This window comes from Trachinotus anak, unplaced genomic scaffold, assembly GCF_046630095.1.
Source record: "Trachinotus anak isolate AG129_WGS33_773 ecotype Australia unplaced genomic scaffold, CSIRO_AGI_Tana_v1 ptg000032l, whole genome shotgun sequence".
NCBI classification, from domain to species: domain Eukaryota; kingdom Metazoa; phylum Chordata; class Actinopteri; order Carangiformes; family Carangidae; genus Trachinotus; species Trachinotus anak.
In genome coordinates, this window is record NW_027273883.1 from 26,554,175 (window position 1) to 26,568,783 (window position 14,609).

At 42.7% G+C, this 14,609-nt stretch overlaps 1 protein-coding gene across 1 annotated transcript in view; it reads right to left on the reverse strand.

Moving 5' to 3' along the window:
- Positions 1 to 14,609, reverse strand: part of LOC139612608 (IgGFc-binding protein-like) — a 39,792-nt gene that overhangs the window by 18,841 nt on the left and 6,342 nt on the right. Inside the window, exons 5-19 of the mRNA XM_071468307.1 lie at positions 13,311 to 13,750; positions 13,045 to 13,208; positions 12,079 to 12,255; positions 9,585 to 9,810; positions 8,503 to 8,748; positions 8,074 to 8,175; positions 7,140 to 7,287; positions 6,551 to 6,671; positions 5,417 to 5,746; positions 5,124 to 5,295; positions 4,117 to 4,214; positions 2,370 to 2,500; positions 1,979 to 2,148; positions 1,350 to 1,564; positions 1,068 to 1,259 (exon numbers count right to left, since the gene is read on the reverse strand). Coding sequence (XP_071324408.1) covers positions 1,068 to 1,259; positions 1,350 to 1,564; positions 1,979 to 2,148; positions 2,370 to 2,500; positions 4,117 to 4,214; positions 5,124 to 5,295; positions 5,417 to 5,746; positions 6,551 to 6,671; positions 7,140 to 7,287; positions 8,074 to 8,175; positions 8,503 to 8,748; positions 9,585 to 9,810; positions 12,079 to 12,255; positions 13,045 to 13,208; positions 13,311 to 13,750 — 2,932 coding nt within the window. The remainder of the gene's footprint in view (positions 1 to 1,067; positions 1,260 to 1,349; positions 1,565 to 1,978; positions 2,149 to 2,369; positions 2,501 to 4,116; positions 4,215 to 5,123; positions 5,296 to 5,416; positions 5,747 to 6,550; positions 6,672 to 7,139; positions 7,288 to 8,073; positions 8,176 to 8,502; positions 8,749 to 9,584; positions 9,811 to 12,078; positions 12,256 to 13,044; positions 13,209 to 13,310; positions 13,751 to 14,609) is intronic.

Here is a 14,609-nt window from a genome sequence, read left to right on the forward strand (position 1 = left end):
AATGTGATGGACTGTGAGAACCAGGGTGGTGGGAACATTACAGACAGCTGTATGTTCCACACTAACGTGGATCACAGCATGAAGGCAACAGATGAATCTCACAGTGATAAATTGTACGTTTGAGAGCAACTTTATCACATTCAACCCAACAAGAAACCAAAGAAAATGCAGACATAGACTGTCTAGATCTGTCTCACTAGATTTTGAAATTGTAAAGCCTGAGAATTTCTACCACAGATTTTTGTTTTGCATTAAATTATGTATCTGAATTTTCTGGGGATGCCAAGGTTAAGTAGTCGATTCTCTAATCAAACGAACATCCAGCCAATCAAGTTACGCTCCAATGGTCATGTGATGTGAAGGCTGGCTGTTGGTTTGATTAGCTCGTCCTCAGCATCCCAGATGTTGAATCTGAATTTGTGAACATTGAAAAATGAGGTATTGAAAAAAAATCACAATTGAATTCACAGCTAATTCAGATAAAAAATTTCAATGCAAAAAAATCTATGCTAGAAATTCACTTTTTCACAATTCAATTTCAAAATATAGTGAGACAGGTTTGGTTTCATAACTGTGGCCAACAAGCTGGCTAATATTACATGTTACATGTTAGAGCTCAGAGCCAAATCAAACTACAGGTTGAAGTTTAATGGTGGTGAAGGTGAAGTCATGTGACTGTGGTGTAGTTAGTTTATAGCCTAACATGAGCTTTTTACTGCTGCTGATTGTATTTAGGCTTCAAACATCATAAAGTGGTGTCATTAGTGAAGATTATCCTGCTGAACCAAACCTGTCAGGATCAGAAACTGTTGTTTGTCACAGATGGTCCAGGTCTGGTCCTGATCAGTCTAAAAGCTCACATGTCACTGAGCTGCTCATTGACCTACACCCCACATTTTAATTTAACACTGTGTGAACTACTGTTCTGTACTGAATATAGATCATAACACAAATATAAAATGTATCTATAAAATTCAATAATAAAATATTACTGAAAAAGATGAAGTTCATCTTGAAACAGACTCTGTCTTTGTTAGATGTTATCCTGGATCATATGTTTACTTTACCTGTCCATCAAAGGACTGGACTGCTCTGACCCCACTCACAGAACAGGAAGCAACACCTCTGGGAGCACAGGAGGCGGAGCCATCTTTCACAACACACTTCTCATGGACTGAACACTGGAACTTATGGTTACACTGTACGTCACCTTCTGAACAGACACAGCGACTGTTACAGGACTTTCCTTGGTAGAACACCTGAGGAGAGAGCAGGAGAAACACCAGCAGTGACATCATTACCTGCACAGGTACAGGTGGCATTAGATGAACTGTCACTGCTGCAAGTACCTGTTTATTCAGATAGTACTGTCCTTCGTACTGACAGCCACACTCTGCCAGAGGCACACACTTTTCATCACTCAGCACGAACCCGTCGTTGCACACACAGCCTTCTGTGCAGGGGGCGCTGTCATCACAGCCCTCAGGGGGGGCGAGACCACTGCAGGTCACCTGGCAGGGGCGGGCGCACACCTCATAGTGACTGTTGGCACCACATGATGGAGCTGGGAGACACACACACATAAAATCAGTCAGATAACACAGAGTGACAATGGTCCTCATACACATCTTAAACTTGTCTGTGAGGTCCAGTTTATCATCAGTGACATAACAACTCATCGGCCGACAACATTCAAGTTCAAACTTGTAACTGTTCCTCCTTAAAATGTCTAAAATCAACCAGACCTCTGTTCTACATGTTGTTGAGTTGTGTTCTTACAGCATCACTAAAGTTTCCATCAATTCTCAAACAGAGAAATCTGTGATTGTATTCATGGTAACGTTCCGTTAGACTTTCAGTGAAGGTGTTACATGGATGAATGAACAGTGCAGTCCTCAGTATTCACTCAGTGTGTGTGTGTGTGTGTGTATGTGTGTGTGTGTGTGTGTGTGTGTGTGTGCGTGCGTGCATGTCTTACGACAGAGCTCTTTGCTTCTCCACCTCTCCACTTTAGCTCCCGCTTCTTGACAAGAAGTGCTGAAAGCTGATAGGCTGTTGCATAGGGCAGAGGTGTGGCCTTGGTACATGCACAAATCAAACACACAGTCTTTGAGGAAGGGGTTGAGGTCCAGTTTACTGTGACAGTGTCTGTACGTGCAAAGAGAGGACAGAGACAGAGTGGTCACAGTGAGGACACAGTCTGATCAGAGAGACTGCACATGTTTAACAACCCCTCAGTTTTTTGACTGATCATTGATCATTTAAACATCTGACCTCATCTAGCACTTTTAAAATGTGTCACATTCATATTTTCTTACTAAGCATTTACCCCCCCCCCCCCCCCCCCCCGTGACAGCTGAAGAACATACCTGAACGGCCCTTTCTTGTCAGCTATGATACCACAGTAGCTCCTCTGTTGGTAACGCACCAGCAGAGCAGGCTCACACTCAGGACATTTACCACCAGGACAGTCACTGGTGCAGCTGGGGGCTCCTCCTTCCTGCGTTCAATGACATTTATATGGAAAACCATGAAAATATGCAGAGGTTTTTTAGTTCAATAAATTATTTTTTATTTAATTTAAAAATATATATTTTTAATTTTTATATTTAATAATTTTGCTACAATGACTTATGATTGTTTTTTATTCCTGATGAAACTTTATATTTGTTTTACTCCATTAGATTAACAGCCACAGACTTATGTAAGATACTGAGAGGGTGAGAAAAGACGGAGCTAAAGTTGAGCTATGGTGCTTTAGCATACAGCTAACTCATTACTAACACTGCTACAGTCCGCTAACTACTGATTAAAGCACATTAGAGACAACTCAATGGTCAGTTTATAATTTCTCTCAGTATAATACCACAGGGACTGTCAGTCTGTCATCTTATCAAAGCTCTGATACAGAACAGCTTTGTTAAATGTTAACCCTTCAATGTAAATGTTGTAAATGCTGTTTAGCAACCCATCCCATCTAATTCATTAATTTAATTCAACTAAGCACTCAGCTCCCTGGTGCTCCTCAAACCCTCTGTCTATAACAATGTTCTGGCGACGACCTGATAGCCGAGTGGTTATTGCATAGGCAAGTCGCCAGTTCGACTTCCAACTGTCCCGACTCTTTGCTGCATGTCATTCCCCCTCTCCCTGTCCCCTCATTTCCTGTTACTCTACACTGGCCTATCCAATAAATGCATAAAATGCCCCAAAATAACTAAATGTTCTGGTGAAGAATTGTGTTTATATTGTTTTTTCTGTAAGAAGTGGAAAAGGTCACTGGTTAAGTTCTTCCCAGTGAGACCTCACGATGGTGCTTTGGTCTCACTGGTACTAAATACAGACACAATGGTGGAGAAGTTAATGTATCACGTTATGTAACACGACGCAGTAACACACCTGGGTGTCACATATATTGCAGAGCAGCATTTTCTTTGACATTGGGGAATTTTGACAACAATAGCAAACAAAGATAAATAATGATGATATGAGCTCTGAATGGGCCAAAGTCAAGTACGACCTTGTTGTGTCTTCTTTGAAAATCTCAGATGTTGTGGCCATAACTGGAGAAAAGAAACTAGGTGCCACGACCTCCAAAAGCTGATGGAAGCTCTAAGTCTGTAGTTTGTCCAGAAAGAGAACTGTTCAACAACAACAACAAAGAACCTCAATTTAAAAGATACTAAAACGATTTCTCTGACTCAGAAATCTCATGTGAGCTTCAGCTGGACATAAGGATTTATTTTCACATAGAACAAAAGGACAGTGGATTTTGTTCCTCATCATTTACCATGACATTAGAAATTAACCTGTTTGTCGCCACTATAGACAGGAGGAACAATTATTTTAATTATAATTGTTTTAAAATAGACTTGAACTGAACATGTCAGTGAATGCTTCAACAGAGCTCCAGACTTATTAAATTCAGACAAATTCAATATTCAATGTGCTGTATAGAGCATAAGAAGCTATAGACCATAGACCTGGATGGAGTATGAGCTTGTTTTGCATTTCTATATACTTTAGTGGATTTTCCAGGTCAATTTCAGGTTTGTTCAAAATTCTGGGTCTTTCTCTTCAGACCCACGAAGACCTCCTTTCTCAACTAACACATACCTTCCAGCTGTGTCCGAAGGCATTAATGTGCACAGCCTGGGTGCCATCACGTTTCAGTAAGTCATCACCGGGTTTTCCATTGTAATTTCCACACAAGCCTGACAAAGAAAACAAGAAACCACAGCAGTTACAGAAAAACTGTTCAGTTACCTTCCTCCAGCTTTTTGGAAGCATGAAAATAATTGGAATCATGGACAGGGGTTGAGCTCATGATACTCTGAATCCTTCTAACATACAGTGGCTTCAGAGAGCATTCAGATCCCTTCCGATTTGGACTTTATTGTGTCCATCCAACCATTTTCTTCTGCTTATTTGGGGTCTGGTTGTGGTGGAAGGAGGTTAAGCACGGTATTCCAGATGTCAACATTATTCCGCCTCCGCCTAGGGGATCCCAAGGTGTTCCCACACCTGATGGGATCTCTAATCCCTCCAGCAAACTCTGAATCTACCCTGGGGTTTCCTCCCAGTTGGACATGCCTGGAAACTGCTAAACAATATCCCCAGTTGAGATCAGCACTTTTCCTCTCAAGCTGAACACAACTTTAGCGAAGTCCTTAAACAATTTGCCAGAACTTTCTTGAGGCCAACCAAAAGTCCTTCTCTGTAGCCTCAACAAATCCCTCCCACACCAGGGTTTTTGCTTCTGCGACTACTGAAGCTGCAGTGCTTCTGACCTCCCAATATCTGTCTGCTGCTTCAGGATACCCCTGGGCCAACTAAGTCCAAAAGGGTTCCTTCATTGCTGGTGTCCACCTGCGGGTTCTCAAAATCTGACCACAGCTGCCTCAACACTGAAGGCTTTGGACATGGACCACTTGGGTTACATATCCTCAACCTCTCTCAGGATGAATGAGGAATTCTTCTGGACCGGGACCTCTGCTGGAGAGTCCTAGTCCTCAATGGGTTTGCCAGATCTGTCCACCGAGATCAGTGGACAGCTGTTTATAACACATGGAGCTATCAACTTTATGGCTGACAATAAATTGCATTTCGTACACTTAACTTACCAGTTGTGGCAGAAGAGTATGAACTGGGCAAAGTCAAGCTGACGTAGCTGTTCCAGTTGAACCTGAGTGTCAAACCAAAAGATGTTGTCACAGTGCCAAAGTAGCCACGCCGGAACAGGGAGAGCTTGCCATCAGCCGTGGAGTAAGGCAGGTTCACAAACTGACTGTTTACCTGGATGGGGTGGGGTGGGGATGGGAGGGGGTTATTATCAAGAATTGCCTTCTATAGAGACAGAAACACAGTGTACCAGCTTGAGCCACTGTTTATATATTTATCTGCAGACTGATCTTACCAGTATTTTCCAGGGCCTGGAGCGACTCATGCTGATGGTGAAACCAAATATGTTAAGTGAGACAGACTTGGTGAAGGACACGGCCTTGTTACGGCCTCTGTTCTCATTCTGGACCAGCACCTGGAACGGGACCAGGCTCGAGTCTTTTCCCTTGGTGTACTGAGACAGGACATAGGTACAAGTGCCCTGGAAATCAAACCGGCGGTTGTCAAAGCTGCGGTAGTGGGGGTCTCCGCTGCCCTGGCACGTTTCATAGGATGTTGGGTAGCAGTCCCTGATCCCCTTCTTCAGGCCACAGTGCTCATTCTTCTTACAGGCATACGACTTGCACTTCACCAGGAGAACATAACAGAACAGGACAGGACAGGACAGGACAGGACAGGACAGGACAGGACAGGACAGGACAGGACAGGACAAAACAGAACAGGACAGGACAGAACATCAGATGAAAACAAGAACAGAATAAAATCAAAATAAATAATGATCAATAAACACTTGTTAATGGCAACTTGTGTCTTTTTATTTTGTTTACACTTTATTTTTGAGGTGCCTGTCTCAATAACTGTATGTAATAATGTATTTCATAATTAATAATGAATGCATCTGGGGCGTTCCACTGTCTTTTTATAGTTAATACTAGGTTTTTCCTCTTTCCACGAAAATATAGAAAACACTGATCTTGTCAGAGCAAGTTTGTTGTACATACAAAGACAATAAAACCGTTAACCATGAGAGAATATTGTTCACAATCTCAACTCTGCTCCATGAGGATAAAGTAAGGCTGGACCATATAATTATTAATACTGAATTTACAGGAGCTTAGTCACAGCCAAACCATCTGAACCATGCACCTGGAGCAGCGACTGGACTTTAACTTTGACAGAGCAAATGTGATATGGACACGCCCCAAATGCACCTGCACCTTGTGCTTCAGACCGTGAGCTTTGGATCGTTAAAACATAGCTCAGTATTTCAGGCTGTGTGTGCACACCCACAAACATGATGGCTGAGTGCACATAACATTCTGAAATATCACACACACACACACACACACACACACACACACACACACACACACACACACACACACACACACACACACACACACACACACACGAACACACACACACCAACCTTGGTTTTCCCATTATGGCATTTACACTTGAGGGTGCAGGTGTTATCACCCCAGAAAGTGGAGGCTGATGGGTAATATCTGCCCTGATGCTGACATCCACAGGAAGATTTGGGCACACATCTGAAACACACACACACAAAGAGACACACAGACACAGTTATTTAACATCCATATCATACAAATGACACAGAAACTGTGTTTGTCTTTGTTTGTTATGCTAATTAGCAGCTCCTCCATTGATGGTGTGGTGGCTGCGAAGCTACAGTCATGTGATCAGCTGCAGATTACTGCCAGTGCATCAAACGTTAATAATGGTAGCAGTAGGCTGGCAACAATCACAGCCTCAGCCATCACTGCAGTCATAGCTGTAGCCATAGCTAGCTGTGGTCAGTAGCTGTGGCTACAGTTAGAGTCCTGTTGGAGCACCAACAGTATGATACACTCCGGCAGCTGGGTGTACGCCTCTGGGTGTAACTGGTGTTCCACTTAGACCTTGACCCTGTATGTGTTGCACCTGGGTGTAACTTTTACGTCTGGTTGAGTCAGTTGAGTGTTTTCACAGCAGCAGCAGCATCATTGCAGTGTTACCTGTCTCCACTGAGAACCAGTCCTTTGTTACACTGGCATCCCTCCACACAGGGCTCATTACACTGCTTCGCACTGTCCAGGGACATACAGGAGGCAGGGCAGGCTGTGCCACATGCCTCATAGTGGCTACCTGCAGGACAGGAGGGGACTGGGGGGGGGGGGGGGGGGTCATGATCAGTATTGGTAGTTCTTTGTTCCTAAGCCAATACAAAAACACCATGAAATTATTAAATAATATCAATATCTTTGTATATTTATTAACCAGATGTGACAGATCTAAAGCTGTACATAAAAAACATGGTTATGCCATGGTTACACATCTCCACATCGCCTGAATGTTTTACAAAAAAAGTCAATGTGATTGGTTGTCTCCAGGTTGTCCCTCCTGCACATCAGAGGACATTTACATAAACCTTGAACCTTTCCAAACTTCTCCAGGCCGCGCTGCTGCAAGACCCTCAGGTGTTGGCTCACGATCCAAAAGAAGGGAACAGCAGGGTTATTACATCAGTGATGTTTTGATGAAGGCCCGCTTTAAGTAGCTTACGGAGCCTTCATCAATGGGAAGGACAGGTGAAAAATCCTCAGGAGGACCTTCAACAAACCATGCACTCTCTGAGACAGAATCTTCTCCACCCAAAAGACCGTACACACAAACATGAGCAGAGAAACAGATGGTCTGGTCCCCACAGAGTCCTGATCTCCACATGGATCAGTCTGGGATCACATGAAGAAACAGAGGACAGTTGGTGTGTTTTCCATTAACCTGCTTAATGCGGAAATTGGAGGTGGAGCTGCCCTGACTTTACCTGCAGCTTTCTGCTAACATATACTGTCAGAACACACTGCGGTGAAACCAGAGGTTTATGGCTTATTATAAGTTATAGAATTTACAGTGTTCAAAGGGAGAGGATTTAGAGACTTAGAGACTTACAACATTTGGTAATCATTCTCCACTGAGGGTTGACCTTCACACCCTCTGTCAGACACACGTCATAGTAGTTCTTCAGGCTGTCACAGAGAACCTGTCGTGCACCTGGACAAACACACAGACACACAAACACGTTATTACTGACTCTAACATCTCATCCTCATCCTCCTCACATCCTGAGACATCAGAGAAATGTGTTGCAACCAGCACACCTATGACACAGTCACAGTTTTCTCAATGAGGTGAAACAGAGACAGAGTGAAACGGAAACAGTGAAACAGTGAACACTGAACATGAACATGAAAGTTAACATCCTTTAAATGCAGCTCCATTACTAGAGTCTCAGTATAAATCCTCCTGGTCTACAATAATTGCTTTATCTCGATTTTTATAAAATCAGATTCATCGGCCAGCCCTAAGTTATTGTCTTACCTTTGTTGACACAGACGTCATAGACACAATTGTCCAGGTACATGCCGGGATGAACCTTCTTGTGGCAGGCTGAAAATGGTCCATCTGCCTTGGTCAGAACCCCACACAGTCTGGGCTGGCGGAAGTGGTTCTGCTGCTGTGGTGAACAGTATGGGCAGCGACCGCCACAGTTATCATGACAGAACAGATCAGGATCCTTCAGCTTCCACTGCTTGATCATCTTCAGCACTACAGCGATACGGGAGCCTGCAAGAGACCAAAAGCAAAGTGATGTTTAAATTGAAAACTTGAGATGAGTTGACTTTGAAGTTATTTTAACATAGCTGGAGAAAGAAGTGTGGCGAATGTGGAGAATTTAATTATTAAGAGAAGTTATTATTTATTGCAGCAGTGTTCCTTGCTGTCAGTCTTGGCTTCACGGCCACCTCCGTCTCTTCTTGTTTCTACATTCTGCTGTCTTCTGCTGCACTCTACATGGTTACATTCAGTTCCTCAAGTGTGTTGGTGATCTTCTTATTAGCTCTGCCTCTGTTTGTGTTTAGGATTACACAGGAACTACTGAACTGATTTGGACCAAACTTGGTGGAGAGATGTTGCGTGGGTCCATTTCATTTTAGATGCAGATCCAGGAATTTCACTTTCCTCAACACTGTGAGATAAGACACTTTTCCACATTTTCATCTATATTAGATGGAAGTATGCGCTCTACTGAGTGCCATTCTAGTTAGAAGAGTTTTTAGACCACTTCAAGGTTAAAGTTACTGATTGCCAGCACAAAATAATGACTCATTTCTTCTTCAGATACATGAACAGTGTTTGGTGTGTGTCTGCCTGCCACGGTATGACAAGAGCTGGTCTGAATCAGGGCCAAATGTTGTACAAAACCACTATAACTTGTAACATACTGGAGTACACTGGAGAGTTGACGCCCCGGCTGCTTGAATGGCAAAGTGACCACAAATCTTTGAAATGAAATGAATTAAATGATTTGAATCTAGTGATGTGTCATTTCTGGATGGAGTTTTGTTTTGGGAGCACCGGGCAACTTCTCCTGCTGTTCACCTGTGACGTCCTATCCTCACCTCCTGGTGTAGGCAGGTCATCTTTTCTGTCTCCATTGTAGTTTCCACAGAGGCCGCCCAGGTGATCATAGTATGAGGATGGCACTGTGATGTACAGCCTCGTGTTCCAGTCATATTTTACAGTCAGGCCAAAGTCAGTTCTGAGGACAGCGTATGATCCACTCTGCCTTACAGTGACCCGGCCGGCCGACAGGCTGACAGGCAAGTACTGAAGTTCTCCATTCACCTGTAGGTGACAGCAGAACAATGATTAGAACAGACTGTAACACTAAATATGAGCAGTGATGGAAACTGTAAACATACTGCAGTAAAAGGTCAGCTGTGAGAAAACTGTATGGAGAACCAGAAGTCATCTTATTAGCATCAGCAGCTTCATTCATCTTCATTCACCAGCAGTGTGGCTACTAGCTGGTTAGCATGTCCAGTCGTATTGATTCTGGTGTATAGCATGGCTGCTATAACGTGTCAGTCTTGACTGTGTCCTACAACCAGTATCTGCCTCATCTTCTCTTCCAAAAGTCAGCCAGCTGTGACACAGGTCTGACCTTCTGCTGGAACATCTGGCTCGATGGTAACATCTGGTTCTACTGTAGCCTCTGGCTGTGCTGCAACATCTGGCTGTGCTGCGCACTGAGGATAATCCTGGACCTTTAACTGGTGATTAGCTACAGCTGAAGTGAGCTTGTCAAACTGTCCTTGACTCAGCTTCTACTGTTCTGAGATCAGTTATGATATGATGCAGCATGACATGCAGATGTGTGTGGAAACTAAACTTTAGTTTAGAAAATGACGTCCAGAGTCTTTTCTTCTTAAGTGTTAAGAGCAGCAGAAGTAATTTACACTGTGATTTATCATCTCTGTGCAATGAGGTAAGTTTGAGACAGAATACTGTTCCACAAGAACAAGTCAGTATGTAGAGAGGGAGAGAGAGAGAGAGACTGACACCGGAGCAGAGAGTTAGCTCGTTAGTTAGCAGTTAGCAGCGTAGCTGTGAATGTAGCACTGTAATGTTTGTTCACTTTAGGCTGTTTGTCAGTAAATAAAAGCCACGACTCCTCAAGACTGACGTTCCTGTGTCTCTGAGCTTCAGCTACAGTCCAGGCGATGAGCCAGGAAGAGGCAGGAATATACCGGATTCTACATTTTCATTGGAGTTTGTCATTAAACAGGTTTCTATTGCAGTTGTGCACAAAATAGAAGCAACTTAGAAACTTGGACAAAATACAGTTGTGAATGTTCTGTGTTTCCACTGACTGATGTTATGTGAATAAAGCTGTTTTCTCCTCTCACTATGTTCCAGTGAAACATGACGTCAGATTTCCAGCAGTCTACCTCTCATGGATCTGGCTCCCTGCAGCCTGATGTGGGAGGGGTCACTACTTGAATGCGAAAAATGATGTTTCCATTGCAATTTTGTGAGATATTGCTTCTTCAAATTTTCTGGAAAACCAGCTCATGCATTTTTGCAACATTTAAGACAATTTCCATAACAAATTTTTTTGTTCGCAATTCCAAATTGTGCATTATGCAGGTTAATGGAAACACGACTATTGTCAATCAATGGTAAATATGTTGAAGATACCATAGAAGTGATTTTTAGATATTGGTCTTCTTTTTTTCGTCATTTTTTGTTTACTGCACATTTGATCAGTTTAGTGTCAGTTCAGAAGAATAACCATAAACTTGTTCAGACAGAAGGAGAAAGGTGAAGACAGAGACAGAGAGCAGAGGATGGAGGAGAGAGACTTTCAGCTCAGGAAAAACAGACAGCACAAACCCATGAGACAGGACAGGACCTGACTTTAAGAGTTTGATTTGCAGCTGTCATGAAAACGTTTGTTTCAGTCTGGTCCATATTTAGCTTTAAGTCTTTTATACCAGTCATCTTAAAAAAGGTTAATCACGTCTAAAGTGACTCTGATGTATGCAGGGTTTGGTGGTATCTCCACACAAAGCATTTCCAAAAACTATGACACAATAAATGACAACCAAAGTTGGTGCAGTAATCCCAGCAAATGATACAATTTGAGGGGCCAGTACGACGCCCGACGTGACTCACAGGGGTAGCTAGCTGAACTTGCACTAGTGCCTGCTAGCATGTTTACTGCCAGCCAACCACTATTGGCTGAGAAACCTGTGACAGTGTGATCTTAGACTGAGCAGAAGTAAACCCGGGAGTTCCTGTTGACTGAAAACCTCCAGCCCTGAACACGGTGGGATTCAGAACTGTGCAGTTCATGTTTTCAAAATAATACAGAATAAAATATAGATATTATTTCATGTATTGAAGGAATCCTTAAGTGTCGTTTTCAAAATCTGACTAAATAAAAGTTATTTTCCTGAAGAGTCATTTTAATATTATTTAAGGGAGGACTGTTACAAGTCTGTATATAGTTTCTTGCACTTGTTTTCATATTTGAATGTTTTCCATTGATTATTACATCCAATGCATGTGACAGCAGCAGAGTGGAGAGCAGATGAGGGAATCTGGTACCTGCACTCGTCCTCTGTGGCTGCTGATGACAATCGTCTGCTTCTGAACACTGACAGTTACGGTCCTCACATATGAAACTCGACGGTTACCACGGTGGTTGTTCTTGGTCGTCACAGTGAAAGGCACCAGGTCAGATGCCGTCTTTACAACGCTGGTCATAATATAAGTGCAGGAACCCTGGAAAACATGTAATTAGTCAACTCATTATCAAGATGTTTGACACATCATCTCATAGGAAACAGTGAGGTTTAGTTCTAGTTCTAGGCTGATAGCAAACTGATAACAAACATCCCTCCCTCACACTTCTGTGAAGACGATTACTTTTAAACCTGTTGCAGCTCTGAACAGGCAGAAAAAGTCTGAATGTACGGTAAACTTCATATTATTTTGGTTGATTCACCTGTTTTCACCATATTTTCCCTGTGCTACATTTGCCTGTTCCTTCATTGTTACATCATTGTGTCTGTAGTAGGCGTTTGTTGTGCTGTTGTTGTGTTGCTGTTTGATAGTAGTGTGTACTAATAAATGGTTGAAGTACTGAGTCGTTGCCTTTGTTTTCTGTAACTTTCAGTCACTGTATTTATCTGATTCTTGTTCCACCTTAGTTCAAGTTAATCCTCCTGAAGTTAATTTGTGTGTTATAGACATTTGACTGATCACTAAGAGAAACAGTTCATTGATGTTATTGTGCTGACTCTGACATTATTATTAATTAAAATGGCTCCACATGATAATTCTGATTTACGCCATAGTTCAGCAGATTTAATTCATTTTCACTACAGAGCCTGATTCATTTCGGTTCTGTTGGTGAGTTGAGAAGTAAAACAACAGTGGAGAGAGAAAGATGGCTGAACATTTTGTCAGGATCTATGTTAGCATGAGGATGTCTCAGCTCGGTGTGTCCCTGTTGGCCCCTACACACTATATCATCTCCATGGGATGGCTGCTGATGACTGGCCAACCTACCTGGAAGTCATAGCGCCGGCCGTCAAATGTCAGGTAGTGGGGGTCACCTGTGGCGTGGCAGGTTGCTGTGGAAACATGGACGCACGCTCCTTTCACGCAACGTTGCTTTACTCGACATTTCACGTGTTCGCAGGGATCCGGGGGGGGTGTAGGCGGAGAGGCACCTATAGGAAATACAAACACATACTTGTATGTATAGAAGTAGCACCACTGAAGATACATTTTATTGTGTGTTTTTGTTTGTGTGTGTGTGTGTGTGTGTGTACCTTCTGAACAAACGCCAGCAGTTCCATATCCGTGTCTGTGTTTCCCTCCGTAGACGTAGACTGCCATGCGGGCGTCACCGGTCACTGTCACATGATTCTGCTTCGTCCCCACGTTTACATTAGACCACACCCAGCGATTATCTGACAGGGAGCCTCTCCAGTTGGGTGACTGGCAATGTCCCTTATAACACACCTTCACACTGCTTGACCCCTGCCTCTCTGATATAATAGCAACAATATCTTCCAACCCGCCCAATGTGTCCGCCGCCCAGTCAGTGCCAAGCTTGTAGGAAGGGGTCAGTGTGATTAGAAAAGGGTCATGCGGTTTATTGTTGCTGAGAAGCATCACCATTACTTTCTTGTTGCTCTTGACAACCGGTCGATGTTTGGAGGTCACTAACCACTCGGTGCTGTCTCCAGCTCTCTTCAGAATCTTTTGCCTGTGAATGGGACATATTCACTTGGTTAGATTCAACTTTAGACGAACTGAAGAAAATATATTTTGATCGTTTTGTTTGCACTACATAGTCACATAATGACTGATGATGGGGATATAACATATTGACATATTGACTTGCATCTTATACGGTAGTAAGATGGAACATATTGAAATGAAATTACTGAATTTTCTTTACTAGTGGATAGAGTTTTCTCATTTGTCATGGAGTTGGCCAAACTATGGACTTTTTATCAACAGGCAGCCACATGTGTGGAGGAGCTCATAACCATCACCAGCAACTGAGTAAACTCCATCCACTGATGAAGGCCACCTGATGTGGTTAAAAGATCCAGAAACGTTATAGTAAGTGGCCCTTGTGCAGAGGCAATTTTTTAAATTTTTTTAGTCAAAGTGTTTTTTTTTAAATTGAACTGAATTGTGTTAATCAAACACCAACATTTTCACCAAATCAATTTTTTTTTTTTTTAGATAGCACCAAATCACAACAGAAGCTATTTCAAGGTACTTTTCATACAGAGCAGGTCTACACTTTACTCTCTACAAGTGCGACTTGAAACAGATCATAGAGCAGCTTCTACCAGTCATGTTGACGACTCTTACTAATTATATGATCCACATTACTCAGATTTTGGTGGCCTCCCTGCCAAGAACCAGGTGCTGTTCTAAAGGCAAATACTGATCTGATTAGGCTTTTTTCTCTTTTTTGCTCTTTGGATGAAGCTAATTTATAAATAAAACTGTACATGGCATTATTTTTGAAAGCATCCTCACTTTATGTTGAGAGCCTAACACTTTTGCACAGTATTATGTATCCAATATATAGCAGAAAATACAGAAGG